A 27381-nucleotide genomic window follows, 5' to 3' on the forward strand; every position below is an offset into this window, starting at 1 on the left:
CGCCTATAGTACCAGCTACTTGAGAAGCTGAGGTGGGAGGATCACTTGAGCCCAGGAACTACAGTGAGCTGTGATTATGCCATTGCACTCCAGCCTGAACAACAAAGTGAGATGCTGTCTCAGAAAAAAAAAGAAAGAAATCAAGCAGGTAAAGTATGAAAGAGGCTGATGATGAATACTGAAGACATTTAAGCATGAAATGAATTAAATGTAACTATTTGAAGTATAGTTACAAAACAGAATACAAATATCATAAATAATCCTTAACAAAAATATATTTTTAAAGTAAGGTTTAAAATCCCAGATTACACCAACATAAATTTGGGTACTGTGTGGGGTGTAGGGAGTAACAAAGAAGGAGAAATGTGAGAAAGTAGAAGTGTCCTGGTATTCTCAACTTACAAAGATACTATTTTATTCTCTGTGTTAGTAATAAGAAAAATATAAAGTTGCATGTGTTATTTTAAAACAAAATGCATGCCTTCCAGATTACTAGGAAACAAAACAAGAAACAAGGACTACACAGTCCATATAGCAAAAAGAAGACAAAAAACAGGAAAAAAGCAAAAATAAAGACCAAACACACAAAATACAAGAGCAGAATCATTAAACCAAACCAAAATATTGATCTTTATTAATATAAAATATAATATGCAACAAAGATATACTATGAATCATTTTGCACTCAAAAATAAGGCACTGGACTGCATGAAGCTCTCAGAAATACATGGCGATATGGACAGAAAAATAGTAGCAATAAAAGACTTCAGTCCTTGATGAATTGATAGAAGACAAAAATAAAGAGGACCTCAATGTAATTTACAAGTCTGATTTAATGGATATGTAATGAAATGTTAAACAAAATATTTCCTATGTCTTGGAGTTTCAGTAAGGTTACATAACCAAGGACAATAAATGCTCAATGTCTACACTTTCTAAAAAGTGGTACAAAGCACAATCTAGAATTCCTTAAAAAAAGAAGTAGCCCCCAAATGGTCTTGCAACTCCTAACTCACAATCCACCTCTGGGTTATTTAAGAGAAAGTTAAGAGTTAACCGATAGGAGCAGTCTTTGAAGAGAGTTGTCAGACTAGAAGAAAGAGCTGTGGTGTTTCTCATCCCCTTCCCTCACTCCCCTCCAAGTAAGGGGCTCAAGGAAAACCTCTGAGACTTTCTGGGAAGCACTTGCTGGGAGGGAGGCCTGACCATTTTCTCACTAGTCATTAGCGGTCTATTCGTCTGCAGAAGTTCACAGGTTCACCTCCGGCTGCCACAGTAGCCAAGCTTGCAGGAGCTTGATGTGTGTCCTCAGAATTTGCTGGGACATAGACACAGTGACCTTCCCTTGCCCAGGGAAAATTGGAGGCTTGAATAAGTGTTTCTTGTGGGCCAAATTCTTCACCATCATATTATTTTATTATAGTAAACAACACCAAAAAAAAAAAAATCTAAAAGGTAGATTGGTTAAGTTACTCATGACATAACCATATGATGGAATGTTATTGAGTCAATAAAAATGCTATAAAGTCTTTGGCACAAGAAAATATCCATTATACACATTTTTTTTTTTTTTTTTTTTTTGAGACAGAGTCTCGTGCAGTGGCACGATCTCCGCTCACTGCAAGCTCCGCTGCCTCCCGGGTTCACGCCATTCTCCTGCCTCAGCCTCCCGAGTAGCTGGGACTACAGGCGCCCACCAACACACCCGGCTAATTTTTTGTATTTTTAGTGGAGACAGGGTTTCACCGTGTTAGCCAGGATAGTCTCGATCTCCTGACCATGTGATCTGCCCGCCTCGGCCTCCCAAAGTACTGGGATTACAGGCGTGAGCCACCGCGCCTGGCCTATACACATTTTTTTTAGACAGGGTCTCACTCTGTTGCCCAGGCTGGAATGCACTGGTGCAATCACAGATTATTACAACCTCAACCTCCTAAGCTCAAGCAATCCTCCCACTTCAGCCTCCAGAGTAGCTGGGATTACAGGTGTGCACCACATTGCCTGGCTAATTTTTTTTTTTTTTTGTAAAGACAGGGTCTCCCAAAATGTAACCCAGGTTGGTCTCAAACTGCTGGGCTCAAGTGATCCTCTCACTTCGGCCTCCCAAAGTGCTGGGATTACAAGTTTTAGCCACCATGTCTGGTCTATAATACTACAATGTATTTCTCTCTCTCTCTTTTTTTTTGAGATGAAGTCTTGCTCTGTTACCTAGGCTGGAGTGCAGTGGCACAATCTCAATTCACTGCAACCTCCGCCTTCCAGGTTCAAGCGATTCTCCTGCCTCAGTTTCCCGAGTAGGTGGGATTACAGGCATGTGCCACCATGCCCAGCTAATTTTTGTATTTTTAGTAGAGACAGGGTTTCACCATGTTGGCCAGGATGGTCTCAAACTCCTGACCGAAAGTGATCCACCCACCTCGGCCTCCCAAAGTGCTGGGACTACAGGTGTGAGCCACCGTGCCCAGCCCCATAATATATTTCTAAAATGAAATATAATGAAAACTATATAACAAAATAGTATGCTCATTATCTTAGTTCAAGCTACTATAACAAGATACCGTACATTAGGTGGCTTAAACAACAAAGTTTTTAAAATTTTTTATTCTTAAGTTTTGTGGGTGCATAGTAGGTATATATATTTAACAAATATTTACTTCTCACCGTTCCAGATGCCAGAAGTCCAAGATCAGGGTGCCAGCATGGTCACTTCTTGGTGAGGGCCCTCGTTCTGGTTCACAGACAGCTGCCTTCTCACGGTATACTCACCTGTTAGAAAGAGAGCGTGCTGGTTCCTTTATCTCCTCAGAAGGGCATAAATCCCATCGTGGGGCTTCACTCTCATGACCTCGTCTAAACCTAATCACCTCCCAAAGGCTCCTCCTCCAAATTCTATCACATCGGGAACTAGGGCTTCAACATATGCATTTGGGGGTACACAAACAGGATCCATTTATTCAATATTGTCAATCGACACTTTATAGCACATCTATGGGACTGGCTGTCAGTCTCTGGATGAGTGGCAAACAATGGCTACTAGTTATGAACGTGACATATTTTGAAAAGCTCCCTTGGAAAAATAGCACAAACTGGGGACTCGGAGCCCAGATGGTTTGACCGTCCATGGAGGCAGAACCAAAAGATCTCACTATTCTAAGAGGAGGGCAGCAGCTAGAGTGGATCGGGAGAATATTACCAGCAGTAGAGATGGGAGGACAAGCCATTTTAGTGTCAGAGTCCACCATCAGCAGTAGAGACTTGCTTTGAGAGGAGAGTCAATTGGATACTAAATGCAGTGTGAAGGTTTCTAAAGACATTCCTCAATCAAAATCAGGGGGTAAGGCAATCCCTTGAATCACCTAGGCCTGTCCTTTACCTGGACACAAGTGGTACAGTAGGGAGAATTCTGAATGGTGTCACCCAAAGCTTTGGCCTTAGGCCAGTAGGCATTGCACACCTTTCTCTGCTATTCCTGGTTACTGAGACTCCAATCTCCACTGTGCATCCCAGTAAGCCACCAAGGTAAACTGCTTGCCTTGATCATCTCTCTCGGCACTCTGCAGTATATACAGTCTTGAATGTCAGTTAGGTGCTGTTACATGGGAATCTACCTGCTTCCCTAACAGATATAGCCAGGACACAAAGTTCTCTGGTTATGACACTCCCATAATAGAGCTACCTCCACAGCCCCTTGAAATTCTGGATCAGGGATTGGACATCTAACAGGTAGTTTTGACTGCTTGGCATGACAGAGTTCAATCCAATGAAAGGAAGACACGGTCCCTTGTGTGTAAAGAATCTGCAAGTCACTTATTCAAACTGTAGTAGTCTGAACTCAGACGCTGGATGTCAGGTGCCCTCAGGATTGTCTTCCTGGGTCTTGACTGCAGCCACTGCTACACAGGGTGATTTCCTGGGCTGGAGCCAGTTTGCAGGACTATGAGACTATGTGGACTACAAAGACTAGCTAGGCCCCAGGGTGGCGGCAGAGTAAGCCCCACAGCAATGCATTAAGCCTTCATGAAATGAGTGTTGAATGAATGAGGTAGTGATTCAGTGTATATCTGATCCACTGCAACAGGTGGGAAGGGGGCAGAAGGAGCTACTTCCTAAAATAACCCTTCTTCAGACTCTTAAAAGAACTGATCCTTGTTTTGAATTAAAATCTGTCGTCATTTAACTTCCAGTCCTTTGCCCTACAGATAACTGTCAGCGCCACATCAGTTCTACCCATTCTTTCACATGAAGACAGATGTCATGTTCTGAGTCATCTTTCTTCGCCTCCTTCCACCAGTCCTTATCTGGTGACTCACATTTGAGCGAGCTCCAATATGTCTCTGTATAATCTCTTTTTTTTTTTTTTTTTTTGAGACGGAGTTTCGCTCTTGTTGTCCAGGCTGGAGTGCAACGGCGCGATCTCGGCTTACCGCAACCTCCGCCTCCCGGGCTCAAGCGATTCTCTGGCCTCAGCCTCCCTAGTAGCTGGGATTACAGGCATGCGCCACCACTCCCGGCTAATTTTGTATTTTCAGTACAGACGGGGTTTCTCCATGTTGGTCAGGTTAGTCTCGAACTTCCGACCTCAGGTGATTCGCCCGCCTCGGCCTCCCCCAAGTGCTGGGATGAGCTACTGTGCCGGGCCTGTAAAATCTCTTAAAAGTGTGGTACACGGAGTGCAGTACTCCACCTGTGGCCTGACTAATATACAGTACAATATTATCACTAAATTGCTACAGACGGTGTGCTTTTCGTTGTTGTCACAGAAATGTATTTGGTTAGTTATATTTGTTAACGTCTCGTCTGACTTTCCAGTCTTCCCTCACTTTGTACAGTCATATTTGCCGAGTCAAGTAAAAGTTATAATATTTAGGACACAATGCCTGACTTACTATAATTACCATTATTATCTTATGATCTTTACAAAACAGAATTGCCACTTAGGTCTCAGGCCCTACCTCCTTCAGCCTCCGAAATGTTAAAGTTACCTTGCACTGCATGCTTATAGTACCGCCCCTAATAAGCCCCGCTCCTGGGGCCTCCGCGGCTGGAGCCTAGCGTTTGCCCCACCCACGCCGAGCCCGAGGCGGGGCTCCGGATGTAGCCGCTGATTGGCTGGCTGGGGCGCAGCTTGATGGCGTCGGGCTGGAGAGCCGCAGTCCCGGCTGCGGCACCAGGGAGAAGGCGGACTGTGTAAGGGGGCCTGTGACCCCAGCGTGCCGTGGCCTCGGGGAGTGGGAAGTGGAGGCAGGAGCCCTCCTTACACTTCGCCATGAGTTTCCTGATCGACTCCAGCATCATGATTACCTCCCAGGTGAGTCACCGCCTCCCTCCCCGACACCCGTCCGCCTCCCTTTCCCGAATCGCCCTCTCAGGTTCTCCGTGGTGCGGGCTGGTCCGGGGTCTGGCGTCTCTCTCTAGCTGCCTGCGCCAGTTACTCCGGGACCCAGAGCGCGAAGAGGGTGTGCGATTTGCTGCCTCCGGTTCCCTCTACCCCGGCTGTCAGGAGGCTGGCCTGCGGCCGTCCGCGGCCCCACCCGGCATCCGTCCCTGGAATTTCGGTCCACTTTTGGAAGGGGTCCGCCAGCCTCCACGCTTAGAGCCGGCGCCGCCAGCTAAGGCGGCGGTCCTCAGAGCTCCTCGAAGCTCCTCGAAGCTTCCGGGCTGCGCCGCTGACCCTGGGCTGGGGAAGCCTGTGTGGTTCCGGGCACCGGGTGTGCGGCGCGCCAATCAGGGCTGGATACTGAGGACACGTCAGTGTAGGCTTTGCTGTTAGATGTCAAATCCTGCATCCAGGTGTGGAGAAATTTGCTGCTTCAGAGTGTCAATATAAGGTTATACGTATGCTTAAAAGTATAAGGTTTCGTTTTTGCACTGACACCTCATCCTTTATCCTATGCTTACTTACCCACCTTTTTCGGATGTTTTTCTGACCCTCATTTCTTCTCCATTGGTCACCTTCATTTGTTTGTACAGTCAACAAACATTTATCGACCGTTATATAAAGCTCTGAGCGTACAAACATATAAGACATTGTCTGTGCTCAATAGAAGCTTCGTCTAGTGAGCCTCTTGCTTTTACCATGTAATCCATTGTTAATTATTGTTTCTTCCTAGCATTTATCATAGCACTGGCATCGTTTATGTATGTGTTTATGATTTTGTTTTTTGAAATCCTGCCTTGTTCATAGCTGTATCCCCACTTTTAAGTGCAGGCATTCAATAAATAATTGTTGGCCAACTGTTAATATTTGTGAAGCTCAGACTACCTATTTACCTTTTTCCCCTCGTCTTTCCAATAATTTGAAGATTTTTTTTTTTTTTTTTGGTTGTTTTTACTTGTTCTTTCTCTCAAACGGCAAGTAACAGAAACAGTTACCTTTTGGAGCTTAAAGTGAACTAAATTTTTGTTCTTTGATTCAATTTTTGTATTGCTTCATCCTAATACTCGTCTCCGTATAGCGGAGCATTGTCCTTTTCTGTTCAAAAACTTTTACAATATTTAAGAAGATAAGAAAGAAGGAAAAGCCATCCATGATCCTACCACTCTAATGCAATCTTTTTAAAAAAAATTTTTTTTTAATTTACCACCTTTCTATAGTTTTCATAATTGTTTTTATTGACTGCGTACTATTCAAATGTATTGTTAAAAAACCTGGACATGTAATTCTTCTGCTTAAAACCTTTCTAAGACTACCCAGTGCCCTTGGTGACAACTCAGGGTTATTTTTAACCCTAGTACCAATTTAAGAAAAATAGCAATATTTAATTAGCTTTTCTTTTCACTTAGAATAAAGATAAGAATGTCAGTAGAAAATTGGCTTTGCATTGCAGCCTCTAAGATTTTTAGCGTGGACATAATTGATACGTTGAACCAAGGAAGTGGCTTTCTAATTTTGTATGCCTTGTAATCATAGACTTTTACTTCACACATGTATCCATATGCAGTAATTAATTGTTAAACTAATGTGGAAGAAAGACCCAAAGATTCCTTTGCATGGAATGTTCTCTGTTCAGATATTTATGTGGCTACTTTATCATCATTTCGGCATTAGTAAAAATGTCACTTTAGGAAGGTTTTACCTGACACCCTGCCCACAGCCAAAGTGGCTTTCCATTCCGGCTGCCTTCTTCCTCATTTCCATGTTTTATTTTCTTCTTGGCATTTATTACTATAGTTCATTTGTATGTTCATGTGTTTGTTGTCTGTCCATGAAGTCCAAGACACTGTCTTTCTTGTTCTCTCCTGTATTCACCAGCATCTAAATCAGTTGCGGGCACACAGTAGCGTTGCAGTGAATATTTATTTAATAAAAAGCACTTCTCTAGAGAGGTGCGGTTACCTTGGAAACACCACCATTGCCCCCTGCGCCCCTCCCCACTCATTTTTTCTGTGTTGTATTAACTGAAAGGTTTATTTGAAATGAAATCTGAAATTAGAGATCACATATTGAATCTTGCTCACCGCACCACAGGATGAAGTTCACGCTCCTTTACGTGGCTTTTCAGGTCCATTATTGATGGGACCCTTGCTCTTATCAGGTCCCTTATTGATGGGACCCTGGCTCTTCTCTCTTCAGCTGTGGCTTTCACCATTTTATTCTTTAGACTTCCTGAACTTCTTTTAGTTCCCTAACCTGGCCATGCTGTGGTGCCTCCAGATTTCCACACAGTGTGTTTTCTCTTTCTGGGCCTTTTCCTCATATCCCTTTCAGCCTTCACGTCTCAACTTGAACATCCAAGAAGCTTCTCCTAGACTGGACTAGATGTCCCTATACATACTGCCATAGTACCCTTCACCTACTTCCCCTGTAACAACACTACCACATTGTTTTGTAATTACTTGTTTATCTCCTCCATAGATTATAAACTCCTTGAGAGTAGCATTCATGCTCTCTTGTTTGCCATTCTATCCCTTGGACCTGGCACATATTAGGCACTAATAAATATTTGTTAAATGATTAAAAGGGTGAACAAATGATCCAAGAAAGGTGTCTTTTATACTTAATTCTTTAATAACTATCCTGCTGATGGCCATCTTTTTTTTTTTTTTAAACAGTAGCTAATTTTCAACCCAGAAGTCACTTTTATAAAAGCAACTGTTATCTAACTCATGTTTTGAGCCCTCTGTACAGTCATTAAGACTTATCAGTTCCAGAGTATACTCTTAAGTCCTAAGGTCAAGATTTTACTCTGTACAATTCTGAAGGTATTAAGTCTCGTTTATAATAAGAAGCTATGTGCCTTCCATTTTATTTGCAAAGCTATTTGAAATTGCATTTTGCTTCTGCATTCTTTTTGGATCCTCTATAATCTTGCCAGAATTTGTGTTTATCTTGGATGTAAATGAATTCTCCAGCTACTTTTGTGTATGTGTGTAGTTTAAAAGTCTTTTTTTTTTTTTTTTCAACTTTAATTTTATTGTAGATTTGGTACTTGTGCTGGGTATATTGTGGGACCTGAGGTTTGGGATACAAATGATCTGGTCACCCAGGTACCAGGTATATAGTACTCAATAATTGGTTTTTCAGTCCTTCCCCTTTCTCCCCTCCCCTGTCCCCAAGTAGTCTCCAGTTTTGTTTTTTGCCATCTTTATGTTGGTGAGTACCCAATATTTAGCTCCCACTTAGAAGTGAGAACATGGGGTACTTGGTTTTCTGTTCTTGCGTTAATTTGCTTAGGATGATGGCCTCTAGGTGCATCTGTGTTGCTGCAAAAGACATAATTTTGTTCTGAAAGTCTTTTTACACTTTCTTTGTCAATGTGAAAGGAGGCCACAATAAAATATTAAAGGTATTTATCTGTTTCTCTTTTCTTCCATTCCCCTCCCCACCATATAAACTTAGAAGTTTTGCTTGTTTTCTCTTACTTGTCTAAAGTTCCATTTCACAGCAATCTTGGTGATTTTTTTTTTAATCATCCATTTCCACTATACATACTACTCTCATTCCTAACTGCCCAACTTCTCTATCTTCAGTTGTGGCTTCATAAGTCATATGAATATGGTCTCTAAACTCTGAATTTACATCTGTCTTTATAGAGTTACCATTGGTAACTCTTTATAATAGCCAAAGGATATCCTGGACATTTTCTCCTAATCTGTTTGATCCTTTCCTTTTCTACTTGATCTAGATGCTTGGATCCAACTTACTTTCTTACACCCACTTGTTCGTTTACCTTCATATATATACATATATATATATATAAGTCCATACTTGGATCATTGTTATAGTTTGTCTACCACTAATACAGAGGCCTGAAAGCTACTGTAGAAAATCACACAGCTGTGTAGTTTGCCAACGCCATGAGTTTAACCCTCAGCTCACTGAATTATTCCTTTTCTTGACCTTAATCAGCTACTTGTTTTATTCCCCTCAAAGTTTGTCTGAATCTTTGTCAAAGCTGCCTTTTCTATACTCACCTGTCGTACTCTTAGCAGATAACCTTGCCTCATACTTACTCAACAAAAGTGAAGCCAAAAGGTATGATCTCCTACTATGAATACTTTCTGCATAATCTAAAAGGTTATCTGTGTTCACAACCATTCTCACCTCCTTTCCTCCCATTTCAGAAAACGGGGTTCCCCTACTCCAGTTTAAGGCCATTCTCCCTACCTTTGATCTTAGAGTAGCTTATTTTGAAGTGGTTAAAAGCACAGATTTTCTAAACAGCCAGAATCAATAAGAGCTGAAAACATATTATTTAAAAAAAAAGCACAGATTGTGGAGTCAAACAGGCTTGAGTTCAATCTTGATTCTGATACTTATAAATTGATTAACTTCTCTAAACCTCATCTTCCTCTGTGAAAATAGGACAATCAAACTTACCTTACTGGGTTTTTAATGATTTTTATAAGATTATAATGCTAAGTACTACTTAGAGAGCCTGGAATATAGTAAATGCTTAATAAAAGTTACCTAATAATAATAATAAATTAATAGTATCAGTTCATCCTCTAGCATTCCATCATCCTTCTCATCTTTTTCTCCTTACTTGACTGCTTTCTTTCCCCTTGGCCAATAAACTGTCCCTTTATTCCATATTCTTCTCTAGTCTATTATCTAGTGTTCTCTTTTTTTCTCATTCCTGGCCCTCCCTAGAGTAATTTGCATTTACTATCCCCACTGGTTTAGCTCCCATTCATTCTGACCTGCTACACTCTGGTTCCTGCCCCTACCTCACCATTCAAACTGTGTTCCTTATCCTCTAGTGTTTTCTTCTTGGCACATTGCTCTCCTTACTCTAGATACTGTTCCCGGGTGATCTCATGTACTTTGATGGTTTCAACTCATAAGTATATCTTAGACCTGCCTTCACAATCTGTCTTTTATTCAGGTGCTTGCTGGATATCTTGACGCATCTTGCTGTCCCTCAGGCCCTTAGTGTGTTCAAAATGAGCTCATCATTTTCCCCATCCTCTGCCCCCTTTCCTAAACCTCTTCTTTCTCCAATATTCTTAATATAAATTGGGTAGCTTCACTATCCATCCTGTATTCCAAATTGTCATCCTTGACTTCTCCCTGCTGATTTTACCTTCTAAATAGTTCTCAAATCTGTCGTCTCCTCTTCTGTCACCAAATGTCTTAATTCAGGACTTTCTCATCTTTCATCTGAACTCTCATAACACATTTCTATGATGTTTCTCTTCCTACAATGTTATTTCCTTCAAATGTGTCTTCCACACAGCCACCATACTGCTCTCTATAATATACAACAAATCAGACCATGCCATTTCCCTGCTTAAATAACCCTCACCACCTACAGACTATAATCTTAGGGTGGCCTTCAAAGCTCTCAGTGGTTGGACATCCACTCCTCCTGTCTAGCCTCATTTTTAACCTCTTCCTTCTTTGAATTTCATCTTCTAGCAGCACCAAACCATGTGTAGTTCCTGGCATATACCACGCTTTTCACTCTGCGCCTTTACTCATGCCCTTTGCTATCTGGAAAGCCCTGTCCTCCTACCCCTACCACCTGTTTTTACCCTACTTGATTCTTTTTTTGTTCATTTGTTTTGTTTTGAGACAGGGTTTCACTCCGTCACCCAAGCTGGAATGCAGTGACGTGCTCACGGCTCACTGTAGCCTCCACCTGCCAGACTCAAGTGGCCCTTCCACCTCAGCCTCCGCATAAGCTGGAACTACAGGCATGCACCACCACACCTAGCTAATTTTTGTATTTTTTGTAGAGATAGGGTTTCACCATGTTGCCCAAGCTGTTCTCGAACTCCTGGGCTCAAGCGATCCACCCACCTTGGCCTCCCAAAGTGCTGGGATTACAGGCATGAGCCACTGTGTCCAGCCTCCCTACTTGATTCTTATTCATCCTTTGAGAGGGTGGTTTTTAACATGTTAGGAGTGGTGGAAACCGTTGAGTGTGTGATGAATACCTTCAACCACTCTAGAAAAATGCACATAATCCCAAAATTTGCACACAATACCAGGTTGTAACTGCAAATTAAAACTTCCTTCAGCTCAAGCATTATCTTCTCCAGAAAATCTGTCCTAAGCCCCTACAGATTGGTTTGGTCTCCCTCTTTCATATTGTTTTACAATATCGTGTATGTATTTCTATCATTGCATATCCATATTATGTTACAGTTATTTATGTAGTGTCTTCACTATGTTGTGAGCTTGTAGAGGGTAGTAACCATCCTACTTATCTTTGTATCCTCAGCACCTAGCATAGCACATAGGAGTTATTACAGAAGATTTAAGATTGAATGCTGAAGAATAAACCGTCTTTTATGTAGACCACTTAGCCATTCAGCAAGCACTTATGGAGAGTCTGCTATATACCAGGCTTTGTGCTGGATGCCAAGGATACAGAGATTACAAGACAAACATGGTTTTTGTCCTCATAGAGCTTATAATCTAATGTCAAAAAATATTTAAATCAGGCATTACAAAACCGTATGGTAAGCACTTTGATGAGGGAAGTACGATGTAGAATAAGATTATATAAAAAGAGCAATTTATCTGTGTTTGGGAGGGCAGCGAGGGCCTTCCAGAAGGAGTAAATAGCATAACTGGGAGAGAGCTGGAGAGAAGTTCCTGTCAGAGGACATTTACAGAGGTCTCGATGTGAAAGAATATGGGTCTAAAGAACCAAAGGAAGTTCCAGGGGGCTGAACACATGAGTTTGCTAGGCAGCAGGGGCATGATAAGAAGCTAAAGTAGTCTGTGCTAAACTACTGAGTTTACACTTGCTCAGTAAAGTAGTCCCTAGGAAGACATAAAATCATTTTCTTCATAAAGGTCCTAGCCAGTTTAAGAAGAAAAGATTAGTCGTGTCAGTGCGTGTCTATGTATAGAAAGTTCTGTTTACTACAGAACAGTTTTGTCAGCTGTCATGTGGCTACGGTCTCTGCCAGTTTGAAACAAAACTGACAAAAGAGGGATCCTGCAATCTCTCAGCTTTACACTGAGATGAAAACCACTTTATGTAGATTAGGCAGGATGGTGGAGAAGCTAAGAAAACTCTCTGAAGGAAACAGATATAAAACACATTAGACTTTCTACTGCTCGTCTACTTTTGGTGTCAACTCCTTTCCCGTGAAGTTTTTATTTTTTAAATTGATTTATTTTTATTTATTTTTTGAGACAAGGTCTCACTCTGTTGCGCAGGCTGGAGCACAGTGGTGCAGTCATGGCTCACTGCAGCCTCAACTTCCTAGGCTCAGGTGATCTTCCCACCTCAGCCTCCCAGGTGGCTGGGACTACAGGCAGACCCCACCACCCCCAGCTCATTTTTATGTGTGTGTGTTTTTTTGTAGAAACGGGTTTTCACCGTATTGGCCAGGCTGGTATTTTTTTTTAAATACTTGCAGTCAGGGATCATCCGTAAGAAGCAAATCTCACTCTGACTCCTTTTCTTTTTTTTTTTTTGAGACCGAATCTCACTCTATCACCCAGGCTGTAATGCAGTGGCACGATACTGGCTCTCTGCAACCTCCGCCTCCCAGATTCAAGCTATTCTCATGCCTCAGCCTCCGGGAGCAGCTGGGATTACAGGTGTCCACACTCAGCTAATTTTTGTGTTTTCAGTAGAGACGGGGCTTCGCCATGTTGGCCAGACTGGTCTTAAACTCCTGGCCTCAGGTGATCTGCCCACCTTGGCCTCCCAAAGTGCTGGGATTACAAGTGTGAGCCACCACACCTGGCCGCTGATTCCTTTTCTATTTGCGAACTTCTCTGGCTCATGTAATGATTATCATAAGATTATGGGAAAATATGTACTTCCATTTTTGTCTTGAAGCATACTCTGTAACATGTATAACTTCAAACATCCAAGAACATTTAAACATTTATTTCCAATGTCATGAGCTTTAATAAGTAGGTCTTATAAGAGTAGATCTTATCTTTAATCCCTGAAATAAGTTAACCGTCTAGTTAGCAGACCTGTTTTATAGAAATGTTTCTATAAAACATATCTCAGAAAAAATATGTATTGACATTCTATCTTCTTTCCCTTCCAGATACTATTTTTTGGATTTGGGTGGCTTTTCTTCATGCGCCAATTGTTTAAAGACTATGAGGTGAGAAGAAATAATTTTGTCATACTTACACTATATGAATTTAGATTGACAAGAAAAATGTCTCCATTAAAGAAACATTATGTTCATTTCCAAGATAGGAAGCTGTTACCAAATAAGTAGTATATAACTATTAGATTGGAGAATATAATTAGGCTTAATTGATTTAAAAGGGGGGAAAAAAGGCAAGCCAAATGTAGCCCAGAAGTTAGGAGAAAGGAATGTTATGCCTTAGTCGTATCAGGATATGCACCAATAGCAAATAGTTATTCTGCAGGAGAGAATTTAATTCATAATGTCTCACAAATGTTCCCTTTCATTTGTCTATCTGGCCCTGAATTGCCAGTCTTATATTCTAAGTTAATACCAAAATCCCAAGGCTATCAGGGGAACCAGCCCCCAATATTTCAACATAGGTTCTTTCTGTTTTCCCTAAGTGTCGACCGGTCTCAGAAATAAAGAGTACAAAGAGAAAAATTTTACAGCTAGGCCTCTGGGGGTGCCATCACATATTGGTAGGATTGTGACGGCGACCCTGAGCCACAAAACCAGCAAGTTTTTATTAGGGATTTCAAAAGCAGAGGGGGTGTATGAATAGGAAGTGGGTCACAGAGGTCAGTGCTTCAGATGCAATAAAAGATCACAGGGCAGAGGCAAAAATTAGAATTACTGATGAGGATCTGTGTCCCACTGTGCACGCATTGTCTTGATAAACATCTTAACAGGAAACAGGGTTCGAGACCTGACAACTGGTCTGACTAGAATTTACCAGGCCGGAATTTCCCAATCCTAGTAAGCCTGAGGGCATTGCAGGAGACCAAGGCGTATTTCAGTCCTATTTCAACCGCATAAGACAGACTTCCTAGAGCGGCCCTTCATAAACCTCCCCCTAGGTGTGCATTCCTTCCCCAAGGTTATTCCTTGATGGGAAAAGAATTCAGCGATATTTCTCCTACCTGCTTTCTGCAAGAAGAAAAATATGGCTGTATTCTGCCCGACCCCGCAGGCAGTCAGACCTTATGGTTATCTTTCCTTGTTCCCTGAAAATCGCTGTTCTGTTCTTTTTCAGGGTGCACTAATTTCGTATTGTTCAAACACACATGCTTTACAAACAATTTGTACAGTTAACGCAATCATCACAGGGTCCTGAGGTGACATACATCCTCAGCTTACAAAGATGACGGAATTAAGAGATTAAGACAGGCTTAAGAAATTATAAAAGTATTAATTTGGAGAACTAATAAATGTCCATGAAATCTTCACAATTTGTATTCGGAGATTGCAGTAAAGACAGGTGTAAGAAATTATAAAAGTCCTAATTTGGGGAACTAATAAATGCCCATGAAATCTTCACAATTTATATTCTGCTACAGCTTCAGCCGGTCCCTCCATTCGGGGTCCCTGACTTCCCGCAACACAAAGCTGGTGTTTTTATCTTAAGCTTTGGATTCAGAAGATCACCATCCTAGACTGGACATTTCCTAGTTAGTTCTCCTAATTAGTAATAAGATCGGGGTTATAGTCTACATTGGGTCATTTCTAGGATGTTCTCCATTAAACTTTCTCGGGGAGTTTATTGTCTGAAAGAGCCTGGAATTCTGGAGATTTTCTTCTGCCCAATACTTTAAGGCCTCCCAAGGGAGGTTCCAGAACTGATCCAGGATCTGCAGAGTGTTGAAGAACCCCTTTAAACATTAACCATTATATACGAATCTATCAGTTTTTTGTCAGTGTGCATCAGGAATTCTAAGTGCTACCTATGACCCTGTCACTTCATCTTCTTGTCCTCAAAATTCTTCATCCACAAGAGGATGCTGGTAATAGTGACTCAAGATTCAGAAGTGCCACCTACTTTGGTCTTTTTCTTTAGCTCCAGGCAAGTTGCTGTTGTGGCCCTACTTCCAGTGACTTGAGAATTTCCTCAAAATAAGTTTTCTGACTTGTAACCAGAAGGAGGTTATCAGTTCAGTTTTTAAACACGGAAATAACTTCTAGTTTCTATTTGGCTTTTAACAGATACGTCAGTATGTTGTACAGGTGATCTTCTCTGTGACATTTGCATTTTCTTGCACCATGTTTGAGCTCATCATCTTTGAAATCTTAGGAGTATTGAATAGCAGGTGAGTAAGAGTACTGAATAACTCCTCTTGAAGAGTTCTGTACTACATTCTTTACAATGGAAAAGCTATCTGGATCTCATAACTGAGATAAAAAAGAAACACTGTGTTAATAATTTAGTCTCAGTAACTACAATGATCACAGCAGATATGGGTCACAGCCACCTAGTAGCTGGTTTGACAAAGATTATGAGAAACCAGGAAAAAAAAGATCTGACCATTAACTCTGAAAAACTTATTGGAGTGAGGCTGTGAAGCCGCAGACTAGGCTTCACTCCTAGAAGCTTTATTTTTCCGGGACTGCTCGCTGACTGAATCCCAGTAACAGCCCTTCACATTGTTCTGCTGATTGAAAATCTCTGCCTGAAAAGGTTAGAATTCCTCAGAGATACTTAACGATCTCTCTGAAGACTGAGCTCCAGTTCTTACTTAACTTAGTTACTTTTATTGATTTTACAGTCATGGTCAAGTTTGGTTGAATTTAAAGTGTTTCTTAAAACACTTTTTAAAAGTAACTCTTTACTCCCTTCCGAATAATAGACCTGTTAGTTTATTAGACAGTCTATCCGAAGTATTTCTTGCTTGTTAATCTGCAAGCTTGAGAATTTTTTTAGCGGCATTTATATGTAGGGTTCAACTTTGCTATGCAGGCTTTGTTGTACTTTTTTATCACTACCTGGAAAAACCTTTAAGAGTAAAGTAGTCTTTCACTCTAAAGTTAGGACTCAGCACCAAGGTAAGTTCATTATAGACCCCTGACACTTGAGACTTGTAGAGAGACTGTACTCTCAAATCCTTTGATAATCAGAGTTGAAAACAAAATTTGAATTAAAAAGAAAAACTTACTGTACAAATGGTTAATCACAAAACATTGAAAGGTTCAAAAAAGAGAGAGGGGCTAGACACAGTGGCTTATGCCTATAATCCCAGCACTTTAGGAGGCTGAGGCAGGAGGATCGCTTAAGTGCAGAGGTTCAAGGCCAGCCTGGGCAACAAACTGAGACCCTGTCTCTACAAAAAAATTTTAAAAAATTAGCAGAGTGTAGTAGTACACACCTATAGTCCCAGCTACACTAGACGCTGAAGCAGGAGGATCCCTTGAGCCCAGGAGTTTGAGAATGTGCAGTGAGCTGTGATCACTGGATAAGACAGTGAGACCCCATCTCTTAAAAAAAAAAGAGTGAGACAGAGAGAATCAGAGTTGATAATAATGGTCTCTTGATAGAACAATGAATAACATGTATTATGGTAAAATAGAAGTATGTTCTGATTCTCCTACTTTTAAACTTTAATAATCCAAACCTTTTTTTGGATGAGCTAGATATAGATCCTATGACTATACAGAATAGACAAGTATTATTTTACATAATAGTTATTAAATTTTATTATCACCACCTGCATCTTTCACTGCTATTTAAGCAGGGGTTGGCAGACTTTCTTCTGTAAAGGGACAGATAGTAAATATTTTAGGCTTCTGTGGACCAGAAGGTTTCTATTGCAACTACTCAGCCCTGCTGTTGTAGAGCAAAAGTAGTCATAGGCAATATATAAACAAACGAGCATGACCATGCTGTAATAAAACTTAATTTGTAAAAGCAGGTGGCTGCCAGGCCATAGTTTGCCAACTACTCATCTAAATATAGATACAGAGGATTCAGTTATTCTAAAGCTATAGTTTTGTTTTTGGTAGATGATGTCCCCCAACTTTTAACTTATAGTTAACAACTCATATAGTAAGAAACATCATTCATACTGTGGTGTATATTTCTTAAATTTCTTAGTTAGTTAAAGAGGATAAGAAGTAGCATTGCTGAAATCTGGTTCTTCTTTGTGTGTTATATAGAGGATTGGGTTTGTTCAGTCTGAGACATGTCTTCAGTTATACCTGTTTTTTCATGCTAGTGTTTCACCCAATTATGGAACACAAATGTGAACCTTGATGATGTAGTATAACTGTCCATTGACTGGACTCAGAATCGTTTTGAAAAGAGAATCTTGGCCAGAATGTTCCTTTGACTCGCCTTTGAGCAGAGATTGTATGACTTCCTATCCAAATATGTAATCTTGTTGGGATCCTTAATTTTTTCAAGAGAATATCACTTTACTCTCAGCTCAAAAGATTAAATATAGATTTAATCTATATTTAAATAGTTAAAACATGTGCTTCACTTTTAATAGGCAGTCCGTACTGCCAATTAAAGTTGCACTTGTTATTTCAAACCCACTGCCTCCCAGAATCTTTCAGAAGCTCAACTGAAATACTATGTAGAATTGCCTGGAGGATGTCCAGCTTGTTTCCTTCTCTAAATGCTCTAAAGTAGGTTAACCTAGAGGAGCGAAAAGCTGTCAACGTATCTAGTCTAAATGGTATTCATTCCCTATAGGGTAGCTTTTACTGAATGGCTCTTTGTTTTGTGATGCCTGCCATCTGTACTAAGGAAGGAACAGTTAGAAACAGCCCTCTGAAACTGATATTTCTCTTGAAAGGATGTTGTTGAAGACACTGTTAATTGCCTTTGCATTTTCTTCTTTATGAAATCTTTGAAGAAATTTCATTGTAATCTTGGTAATAATTCAGTAACAATAAATGATAATTATGCTTCTTTTGAGAAATTAACTTGTTATTTTCTTGCAGACACAATGATTTTATCTAACTGATCAAATTTTTTATTTCACATTGACCATTAGAAAACTTAAAGCTAAATTTATAACCTACCCATAGCAACTTTCTAGAATTCTATTTTATAATAGCCACCAGGCTTGGCCCAATATTTTACCTATCTGTTACCATTGTTGTTCATATTTCCTTATAGTTCATTTCATCATCCTGTATTTTATTTATCTTTGTAAGCCATTTAACCACTTATGCCTTTTTTGAAACAAGGCCTAAGTAAATTTAAAATCAGTAAATACAAAGGACACCATCAAGAAAGTGAACAAACATTCCAAGAACAAGAAAACATTTTTATAAATTGCCTGTCTGATAATGGACTGGAACTTGTATCTAAAATACACAAAGAATTCTTACAGTTTAACAATATAATACAATTTAAAAATGAATAAAGGATCTGAATAGGCATTTCTCCAAAGATGGTATAGAAATGGCCAGTAAGCACATATAAATAGATGCCCAGTACCATTAACCATCAAGGAAATGCAAATCAAAACCACAGTGAGATACCACTTCACACACACTAAAATGGCTATAACAAAAAAAAAAAGACAATAACAAGTGTTGGCGAGGCTGAGGAGAAATTGGAACTCTCATACGCTCCTGAGGAAAATGTAAAATGATGCAGCCACATTGGGAAACAGTGGGAGTACCTCAAAAGATTAAATATAGATTTATCATATGACCCAACAATTCCACTCCATTTTTACCTAAAGAGAAATGAAAACATACGTCCACACCAAAATGTATACACACACATTCATAGCATCTCTATTTATAATAGCCAAAAACCCAATGTCTTCAATTAATAAATCCAGAAACAAAATATAATATATCCATATAATGGGATGAATATTGTTCAGCCATAAAAGGAATTATTGATAGATACTACAACATATCAATTATTGATAGATACTTGCAAACATTATGGTAAGTAAAAGAAGCCAGTCATAAAAGATTATGTATTGGTGGTTTCCTAGAAACAAAGTATATTGGTGGTTTCCTAGAGCTGAGGAGGTTAGGGAGAAAAGGAGTGACTGCTAATGGGTACAGGATTTCTTTATGGCCTAATGAAAATGTTCTAAAATTGATTGAGGTGATGGTTGCACAACTCTGAGTATATGAAAACCATTGAATTGTACACTTTAAATGGGTAAATTATATCTCATTAAAACTGTTATAAAAAGTGCTAACAAAAAGTTTTAACAAAATACATCTTATAAATTAATAAAAGTAATTCATGCAAATCAGGTGTTTATATCAAGAGTACAAAAGAAATATTTTTGAGCCTTTATAGCATTTATTACTGTTAACATTTATTTTCCTTTAATTCTTACATTGGAATAAGATTCCTAGGGGAGAATAAAACAATAGTCATTCTACCAGCAATGTCTTATGTTGATACATGTTAGTGGTATATGTTGCCCATGAATATATCAAAAACATAAACATTCTTATTTTAATATATGAAATTCTTCAGAGGTTAAGATGGTCATATATACCTTTCAGAAATTTGTGTTTTTTAATCTCTACAAATGAGTAGATTTTAAGAGCCTAGTAGGCTGATTAGATAGGATATATTCAATATTGAGTCCAAAGAGCAAAAGACCCTTTGGAAGACTAAAGAGAAAGAAATTTGCTGTCCTCTCTCCCTCCTAGTGACAGTCTTTGACATTTATTTCAGCTCACGTTATTTTCACTGGAAAATGAACCTGTGTGTAATTCTGCTGATCCTGGTTTTCATGGTGCCTTTTTACATTGGCTATTTTATTGTGAGCAACATCCGACTATGTAAGTATTTTGCCCTCTCAGTCAGCACATAGATTGAGATGAGTATTTGAGGGGACTTAGATTGTGAATAGCTTCATTTCTACATTAACTTTCAGTAGCTACCGCTATTCGGGGACACCTCACACACAACATCTTAAAAATAAATATAAAATAAATATTGAATGAATTGGCACAAAGTAAATATTGAGTGAATGATTAGGTTATTTGTTCTGCCACAGCTTTATTTTTCTACCTATTAATAATGTTTCATTTAATTCATCCCACATGTTAAATTCAGCTAAATTTCTCTTACGATGGTAAGGATGCTTTCACTAAAAATTATACTGTTCATCACTCATTTGCCAAGTGAATTAGCAGCCAAATATTAATTAGCATTATCTTATGTTTTTAAATAGAGCAAGCTCTTTAACCTATATCTGTTTTTCCTAACAGTTTTGTCTCCTCTGTCTCAGTGCATAAACAACGACTGCTTTTTTCCTGTCTCTTATGGCTGACTTTTATGTATTTCTTCTGGAAACTAGGAGATCCCTTTCCCATTCTCAGCCCAAAACATGGTGAGTATATATGGGAGGGCAGAAGAAGGGAGGGAGAAGCTTTGTTTAATTTTCTGATTTCAAAAACATTTAATTAAATTTCTTGGGGAAAAATTTATTTGGGGAAATAATTCATTAATTCATAGGTTCTTGGGATTGGGAAAAAAAAATTTCTGATTTTGAGGAGGATAGCAAGCTATTTCTCTGAAAAATGTCTGATTTTGAACTACATTTTCTCCTTTCTTCTAAGAGATAACTAATGCTGGTTTTGGAACTCACTTCTATCATTCTAAAGTAGGAATTTTTGACCTTCCTTTACTGAATATACTTACTTAAAGGGTATAAGGAAAGAGAACGGTGTCTAACTCATATTGTATATAGAACTACAGGAATATATTTATATCTGTATTTGGAGGTAAGGTATCAATGAACTTTTATCAGATTTCCAAAGGGGTCTGTGACCCAAAAGGTAAATGGCCACTGTTTAAGGGATGATAAAGATACATTCGGGAAGCATACGTATTTGGGGAAAGGTGACATAAAACGCCCACAATTAGTAGGTAAAGAAAAGCTTTCCAAGAATCGGTGTCTCCCCTCTAACAAAAAAAGTTTATTTTAAAACAAGATTTGGCAGAGCCCTAATTTTTAAGTTAAAATCAATGAACAAAAGTACCTCAGCTAGTAAGTCCTTCCAGAACTATTTCAGAAGTATGTATGAATCTATCTTAAAAAGATTAGAGAGCCCATCTGTAATAAATATATTGCAGCTTTCATGCTAGAACCTTTTCAAAAATATATTTATACCTGTTCATTCACCATCCTGCCGTATTATCAGGGTTCTTATTGCAGAAAACAGAATCTACTGTAACTAATTTAAAGCAGAAAGTGATTAATTATACAGTGTCAGGCAATTTATAGACTTTCTAGGAAAGCAGGAATGCAAAGCTTAACTGCTGTATGATGAAGAGAAATACCCAACTATGCCACAATACTAAACTAGAAAACCTTGCTGAAGTCATCACATGCCACTCAGGGTCTATGACATCAGGGACCTCAGTCCCAGCTGTTTGAGCTCCTAAGTGCTATCACCACCCCTACATTGTTCATTTCTGCATCTGAGGCCTCACATGGGCCTGGTTTTTTGGTGAAACCTAGGTAACATTTAGAACCTTAGCCTCAAGGAAGTCTGAGAAGGAGCGTTTGGCTTTCTAAACTCTGTAGTACCAAAACAAATGCTAGAAAAGGATATTGGAATTAATGCTGAATGAGCCAGTGTCTATTATAGAATCTGCTGTACCTTCCACACACCCTTCCATCTATACTCATTGCCTATAGCAGGAATTTTGGGAGAGAGAGGTTATGAGACTCTCCTGCAGTAAGGTCAGAGGAGATAGGCAGTTTTGAAAAGCATATGCAGTACCAAATAAATAGTTGTGTATTTTTAAAATAAGAGTAACTGTTTCAAGATTTCAAATAATGTTAAAGGCTAGAAAACTTAACATAACACCAGCCTACCAAAAACATTCAAACTCTTAGGTGGCGTATGAGACCTTTCATGGCCTGGCTACTGCTCTCTATACATGTTGCATTCTCCAGTCCTATGAAGTTATTTCAAGTTTATTTATTTATTTTCTTTTTGAGACAGGTCTCACTCTTATTCAGGCCCGAGTGCAGTGGCATGATCTTGGCTCAATGCAACCTCTGTCTCCCAGGCTCAAGTGATCCTCCCACCTCAGCCTCCTGAGTAACGGGGACTACGGGCGAATGCCACCACACCCGGCTGTTTTGTGTTTTTTCGTAGAGATGGGGTTTCTCCACGTTGCTCAGGATGGTCTTAAACTCCTGAGCTCAGGGAATCGACCCACCGTGGCCTCCCAAAATGCTCACAAGTGTGAGCCACCACACCCAGCCTCAAGTTTCTAGAGCTGTTCTATCAGCCTGGACAATCCTTCACCAACCCTGTCTACCTAGAAAATGCCTATTTATCCTTTCTAGATTCAACTCTTGTCAATTCCTTTAGGAAGATTTTCCTGGCCAGCGTTAGGAGATATTAATTGCTCCCAACTCAAGGTATCTATATCATCTATAAAACTTACAATTCCATGTTTCCTTTTCCAACTTCCTCATCAACCTGTGGGCTCCCTGAGATCAGAAAACTACATGTTATTTGTCTTTGTATCCCTAGTGCCTAGTGTGGAACTTAACACATAACGAGTGTTTTAATACTTGTTCTTTGAATCAGTGAATGGAAGAAAATTGAGTCTCTCCAATGTGGTAAATTAGTTTACTACTTTAACACTCTGGATAGGAATTTAGGAAACGCTAATGTGATCAGCATGTCTATGTCAATGGTCAACGAAAGGAAAGACTTGCACTAAAGAGTCCTGGTAGTATAGTTCTCATATAAACCTGTTTCAAAGAAACCCACAGACAGACACATTTATCTGTGATGGTAGAAGTCAGAGAGAAGAGTTACAAAAGGCCCCCAGGGCTGCTGACAGGTTAAACACAGGCTCACATGCAATACAAAGACCTGACTCTGACACCTTTCTCCAGCTTTCTCCTGTGTGCATTCAGCTCACATGACCAGTGCAGCCAGGACACACCACAGGGAAGATGAAGGCCATTGTATCTATTGTCCTTTCATCCACCCCTTTTTCTAAATTCTGTGGGATGACCCTGAAAAGGACACTGAGAGAGAAAGCTAGGGAGACAGTTTCAGCTTTCTTCTTTCCATCGTACTCCAATAGGCATTACAGTTTTATGACTGAATATTCAGGTATCTTAATTTACTTAACCCTCTAAGATAAGTAAGGAGGAAGAAAAGTTTAGATGGTAGCCAAGAAGCAACCAGCCTTACACTACCTTCCTAGAGCTTTCCCAGGACTGTCCCAACAACCACTGTAGTTGTTTATTGCTGTGGAGACCACCCAAAAAATGGGCTGGGCAGGTTGGCTCACCCCTATAATCCCAGCACTTTGGGAGGCCAAGGCAGGGAGATCACTTGAGGCCAGGAATTAGAGACCAGCCTGGCCAACATGGCAAAACCCCGTCCCTACTAAAAATACAAAAATTAGCCAGGCATGGTGACGCATGCCTGTAATCCCAGCTACTCCCCGGAGGCTGGAGACACAAGAATTGCTTGAACCCAGGAGGCTGAGGTTGCAGTGAGCTGAGATCATGCCACTGCCCTGCAGCCTGGGCAACAGAACGAAACTCAAAAAAAAAATCCGTAAAAGTACTTCTTGTGTGGTGCCTGAACCTTGGAATGTCTTTAGTGGGAAAGAGTCAGAGAGATTACAAAAGACTGTAAGGAATCTGTGTGAGCAGGTGGCAAAGGTGAAATGGTCTTCTGCTAGTCTCCTTATTCATCTGACTTTCCATGTATTAACTGGTAAATGGGGATAATGATGACTGACTCCTACTTCATAGAAATGCTGAGATTAAGTAAATAGTATCTGCAAAGTACTTTAAATCATAAAAAGATGTAATAAAAGGACAAAGACACTATGTTAAAAGGAATAAAGGTAAAGGGGGGAATTCTTTCATTTTTTCTTATTTAATAACCTATATTAATCCCTTGGATTTTTTTTATGTTATTGAGTGATGTTATAGTCAACAAACATTTGTTGAACACCTTCTATGTGCCAGGCAGTAAGGAAAACAAAGATCAATAAGACATGATGTCTTGTAAAGGGGTTGCAAATTCAAGAGGTATATAGCAAGTAGAATCAACAGAATTTAGGTGAGGATTTCTTTGTTCATTTAGCATTACACAAATATTTATTGAGCATCTACTTTATATAAATTAAGCATTGGAAATAAACCACAAACAAAACAAACTTGGTTTCTGCCCCCCTGAAATTTACAGTCTTGTGGGTGAAACTAGACAGTAAAGAGGTAAATATATAAATAAATGATTGCCAATTGTGATCATTGTCATCAAGGAGCGAACAGGTTGCTATGATAGAGAAAAATGCAGATAATGTAGTATAAGTAGTTAGATCCACCCTTTCTGAGACAGTGATATTTAAGCTGAGATTTAAAGGACAAGACCAAAGGAAGACCCACCAAGAATGCACAAGAGACATCACATAAAGCCCTGAGGCAGAAAGACCTTGGTATATTCAAGGGAAAGGCGAGAGATAGAATGGAGAGTAATCGTATGGTGTATAGATTTTATTATTATGGTGATTATGTCATTTTCTAAGATAATGCAGAAGAAGAAACAAATTGAGGGGAAAGATAATTTTAGTTTGGTATATGCTGAATTTGAGTTACCCATGCATATCCAGGTGATGTTAAATAAGCAATTGGATGTACAAATCAGGAGCTTAGGGAAAAAGTATACATGTATCAGTCCTCATAGAGATGACTCCAGGAATCTAAATAACTAGAAATCATCAACTAAATGCCATTAGGTGAAGCTGGGGAAGTTGGTGAGATCACCCAACCAAAAAATGTGTATACTGAAATGAAAGAGAGAATTCTGGTCCATACAGAGCAAGAAGTGACTGAGAAAAAGCAATTAGAACAGTGAAAGGGTAATCCTTGAGAAATGATGTTGTGGAAGCCAAGAAGATAAAATAATTTTAAACAAAAATGATTCAGTGTCATAAAAGAGCCAATAAAACAAGGATTGGAAAATGTTGAATTTTGCAACCAGGAGAAAACTTATTACCAAAGTGTTGTAGTGGTTAAAGCCCAGACTCTGGAGCTAGACTGCACTTGAAACCTGACTCTGCCCCTTTTATCTGTGTGGCCTTGACTAAGTTACTTAACCTCTTTGTGCCTCCATTTCTTCATCTGTAAAATTAGGTTTTCAATAATATCTACCTCGTAGGATTGTTATGAGGGTTAAATGAATTAGAACACGTGAAGTGCTTAGAACAGTGCCTAGTCATAGCATGTGCTTGATGCATATTACCTATTATATTGCCATTACAATTATTAGTGAAAGTGATTTCATTCAATGTAGAAGAATGGGAAGAAAGCTGGATTGCAGTCAGTTAAGGAATGAACTGGAGGTGAAGAAAAGGTGACAATAACTATAAACTTCTCTTAAGAAGCCTGGCTATTAAGGAAGAAATAGATGGGGATTGGTAACTAGAGGTAAACTCAAAGCCAAGAACAGAATTTCTCTTAGAAAAGAGACTTGAAACTAAAGAGAAAGAACTAGCAAAGAAGGAAATATTGAATATACAAGAGAGAGGAAATAGATGATGGAACAAGACTCTGAAAGAGGTGGAAGGGATTGAATACAATCAAAAGTATGGTGACTTCTAGTTCCAAGATGGTGGCGTAGGAGCAAGCTGGCTTCACTTACCCCCATGACAGAAAACCAAAAACAAATAGCACCAAGATTATCACCAGCAATATCCCAGAACTCACATAAAAGGATGAGACAGTTCCCAGGGCCCAGAGAAAATCGGAAGCAGAAGTGGAGAAGTCAACTTTGGATTCTACTTTGTTCTGAAGGAGACAAGCTGGGAGGATGATTGCAGATGTATATTCAATGTTATAAAAGAGCCAATAAAACAAGAATTGGAAAATGTTGAATTTGGCAACCAGGAGAAAATTTATGACCATAGTGTAGAGTGAAGGTAGTTTGTAGTAGAGTGAAGGTAGTTTATGTCTAATAGCTTATGTCTTTTATAATAAGGACATTGGCAAAGGAGAAGGACAAAGGTAGGAAAAATAAAGAGTAACTGGACAAAGACAATGGAGAGAGATGGCTGACCAAGGGCAAGATAAGGATTAGTCAGTAGTGTGAGAGCTCTCTTAGGACTGGAGACCATACATTTGTAATGGCTCCAAAATCAGTATGCATTCTAGCAATTTTAGGCAGCAAAACATGGGCACAGGGAAGGCAGAGTGTTAGACCGATCCAGAGTTGGGAATTTGTAGGATTAGCGCCTCAGAAGGAAGATTGTAGGAGATTGAGGCTCCTGGTGAGAGAATTTGAAGCCAGCAAGCCTGGAGTCCAAGCTAGGTGAAGAATGGAGAAGCAGTGCACTGACCTCTAAAACGAGTGTAGTGGAAATAAAGGAGAAAGAGAACTTGAAGACTAGGAAGGGAGGCCAGTAGTCAGAAAAGAATATTGGAATTTTCAGTTTTGAAGCTGACAGAATTCCTGAATTACAGCTCTGGCATTTGACCATAGGAGTGCATGGCTGAAGTGAATTCTATCCTAGAAATAAAAGTGAAAACCAACTAAAACCATTCTTTTTCTGCAACGCCAAACTTACTGAGTTATTCTTCAGCATTGCTTTCTCTCATTTATCCCAAATACATCAACCAGCAGTATTTATTTTCACTGCTAAGTTGATTTTCAGCATTCTCAAGTGATGTGAAACAATTGATTAATTAGGATACGATTTATAATCTAACAATGATGTGTTTGCCTTTGAATTATTCATCTACAAGTGTAGCTCATTTATTAGATGAATTCTGTGTTTATTGGATACAAAAAAGAATAAGACAAAAGCAAAAGAGTATCACCTTAGGGGAAATACATATATATCAAAGATAACTAGCACCAAGTATTTCCTGCTATTTATACTTTTCCAGCAGATTTACTTGTCTAGTTTTTTTTGCCGATGCTTTTACTAAAAGTACTTTGCTTTGTTAGCATTCATGCTACCAAGAGTAAACAGTCAATGATTGTTATTTGTAATTATTGTTGTTATTATTTTACTGTTATCACCCAATAAAAGAGATCACTCTGAAGCATATGGGACAA

At 39.4% G+C, this 27381-nt stretch overlaps 1 protein-coding gene and 1 pseudogene across 4 annotated transcripts in view; one reads left to right on the plus strand and one right to left on the minus strand.

Annotated features, from left to right (window-relative positions):
* The window catches only part of LOC105550294, a 931651-nt pseudogene that overhangs the window by 169136 nt on the left and 735134 nt on the right, over positions 1 to 27381 (minus strand). The gene's annotated exons all lie outside the window — the stretch shown is intronic.
* Positions 5093 to 27381, plus strand: part of GPR89A (G protein-coupled receptor 89A) — a 67407-nt gene continuing 45118 nt past the window's right edge. Inside the window, exons 1-6 of one of the 3 annotated variants that reach the window (XM_011995190.1) lie at positions 5093 to 5308; positions 9430 to 9475; positions 13471 to 13530; positions 15544 to 15647; positions 20000 to 20106; positions 20559 to 20660. In XM_011995190.1, coding sequence (XP_011850580.1) covers positions 13504 to 13530; positions 15544 to 15647; positions 20000 to 20106; positions 20559 to 20660 — 340 coding nt within the window. In that variant the 5' untranslated portion in view covers positions 5093 to 5308; positions 9430 to 9475; positions 13471 to 13503. Of the gene's footprint in view, positions 5309 to 9429; positions 9476 to 13470; positions 13531 to 15522; positions 15648 to 19999; positions 20107 to 20558; positions 20661 to 27381 lie in introns of all 3 variants that reach the window. The other 2 variants (XM_011995189.1, XM_011995191.1) reach the window with 2 other exon arrangements.

This window comes from Mandrillus leucophaeus, unplaced genomic scaffold (assembly GCF_000951045.1).
Source record: "Mandrillus leucophaeus isolate KB7577 unplaced genomic scaffold, Mleu.le_1.0 Scaffold475, whole genome shotgun sequence".
Lineage (NCBI taxonomy): Eukaryota > Metazoa > Chordata > Mammalia > Primates > Cercopithecidae > Mandrillus > Mandrillus leucophaeus.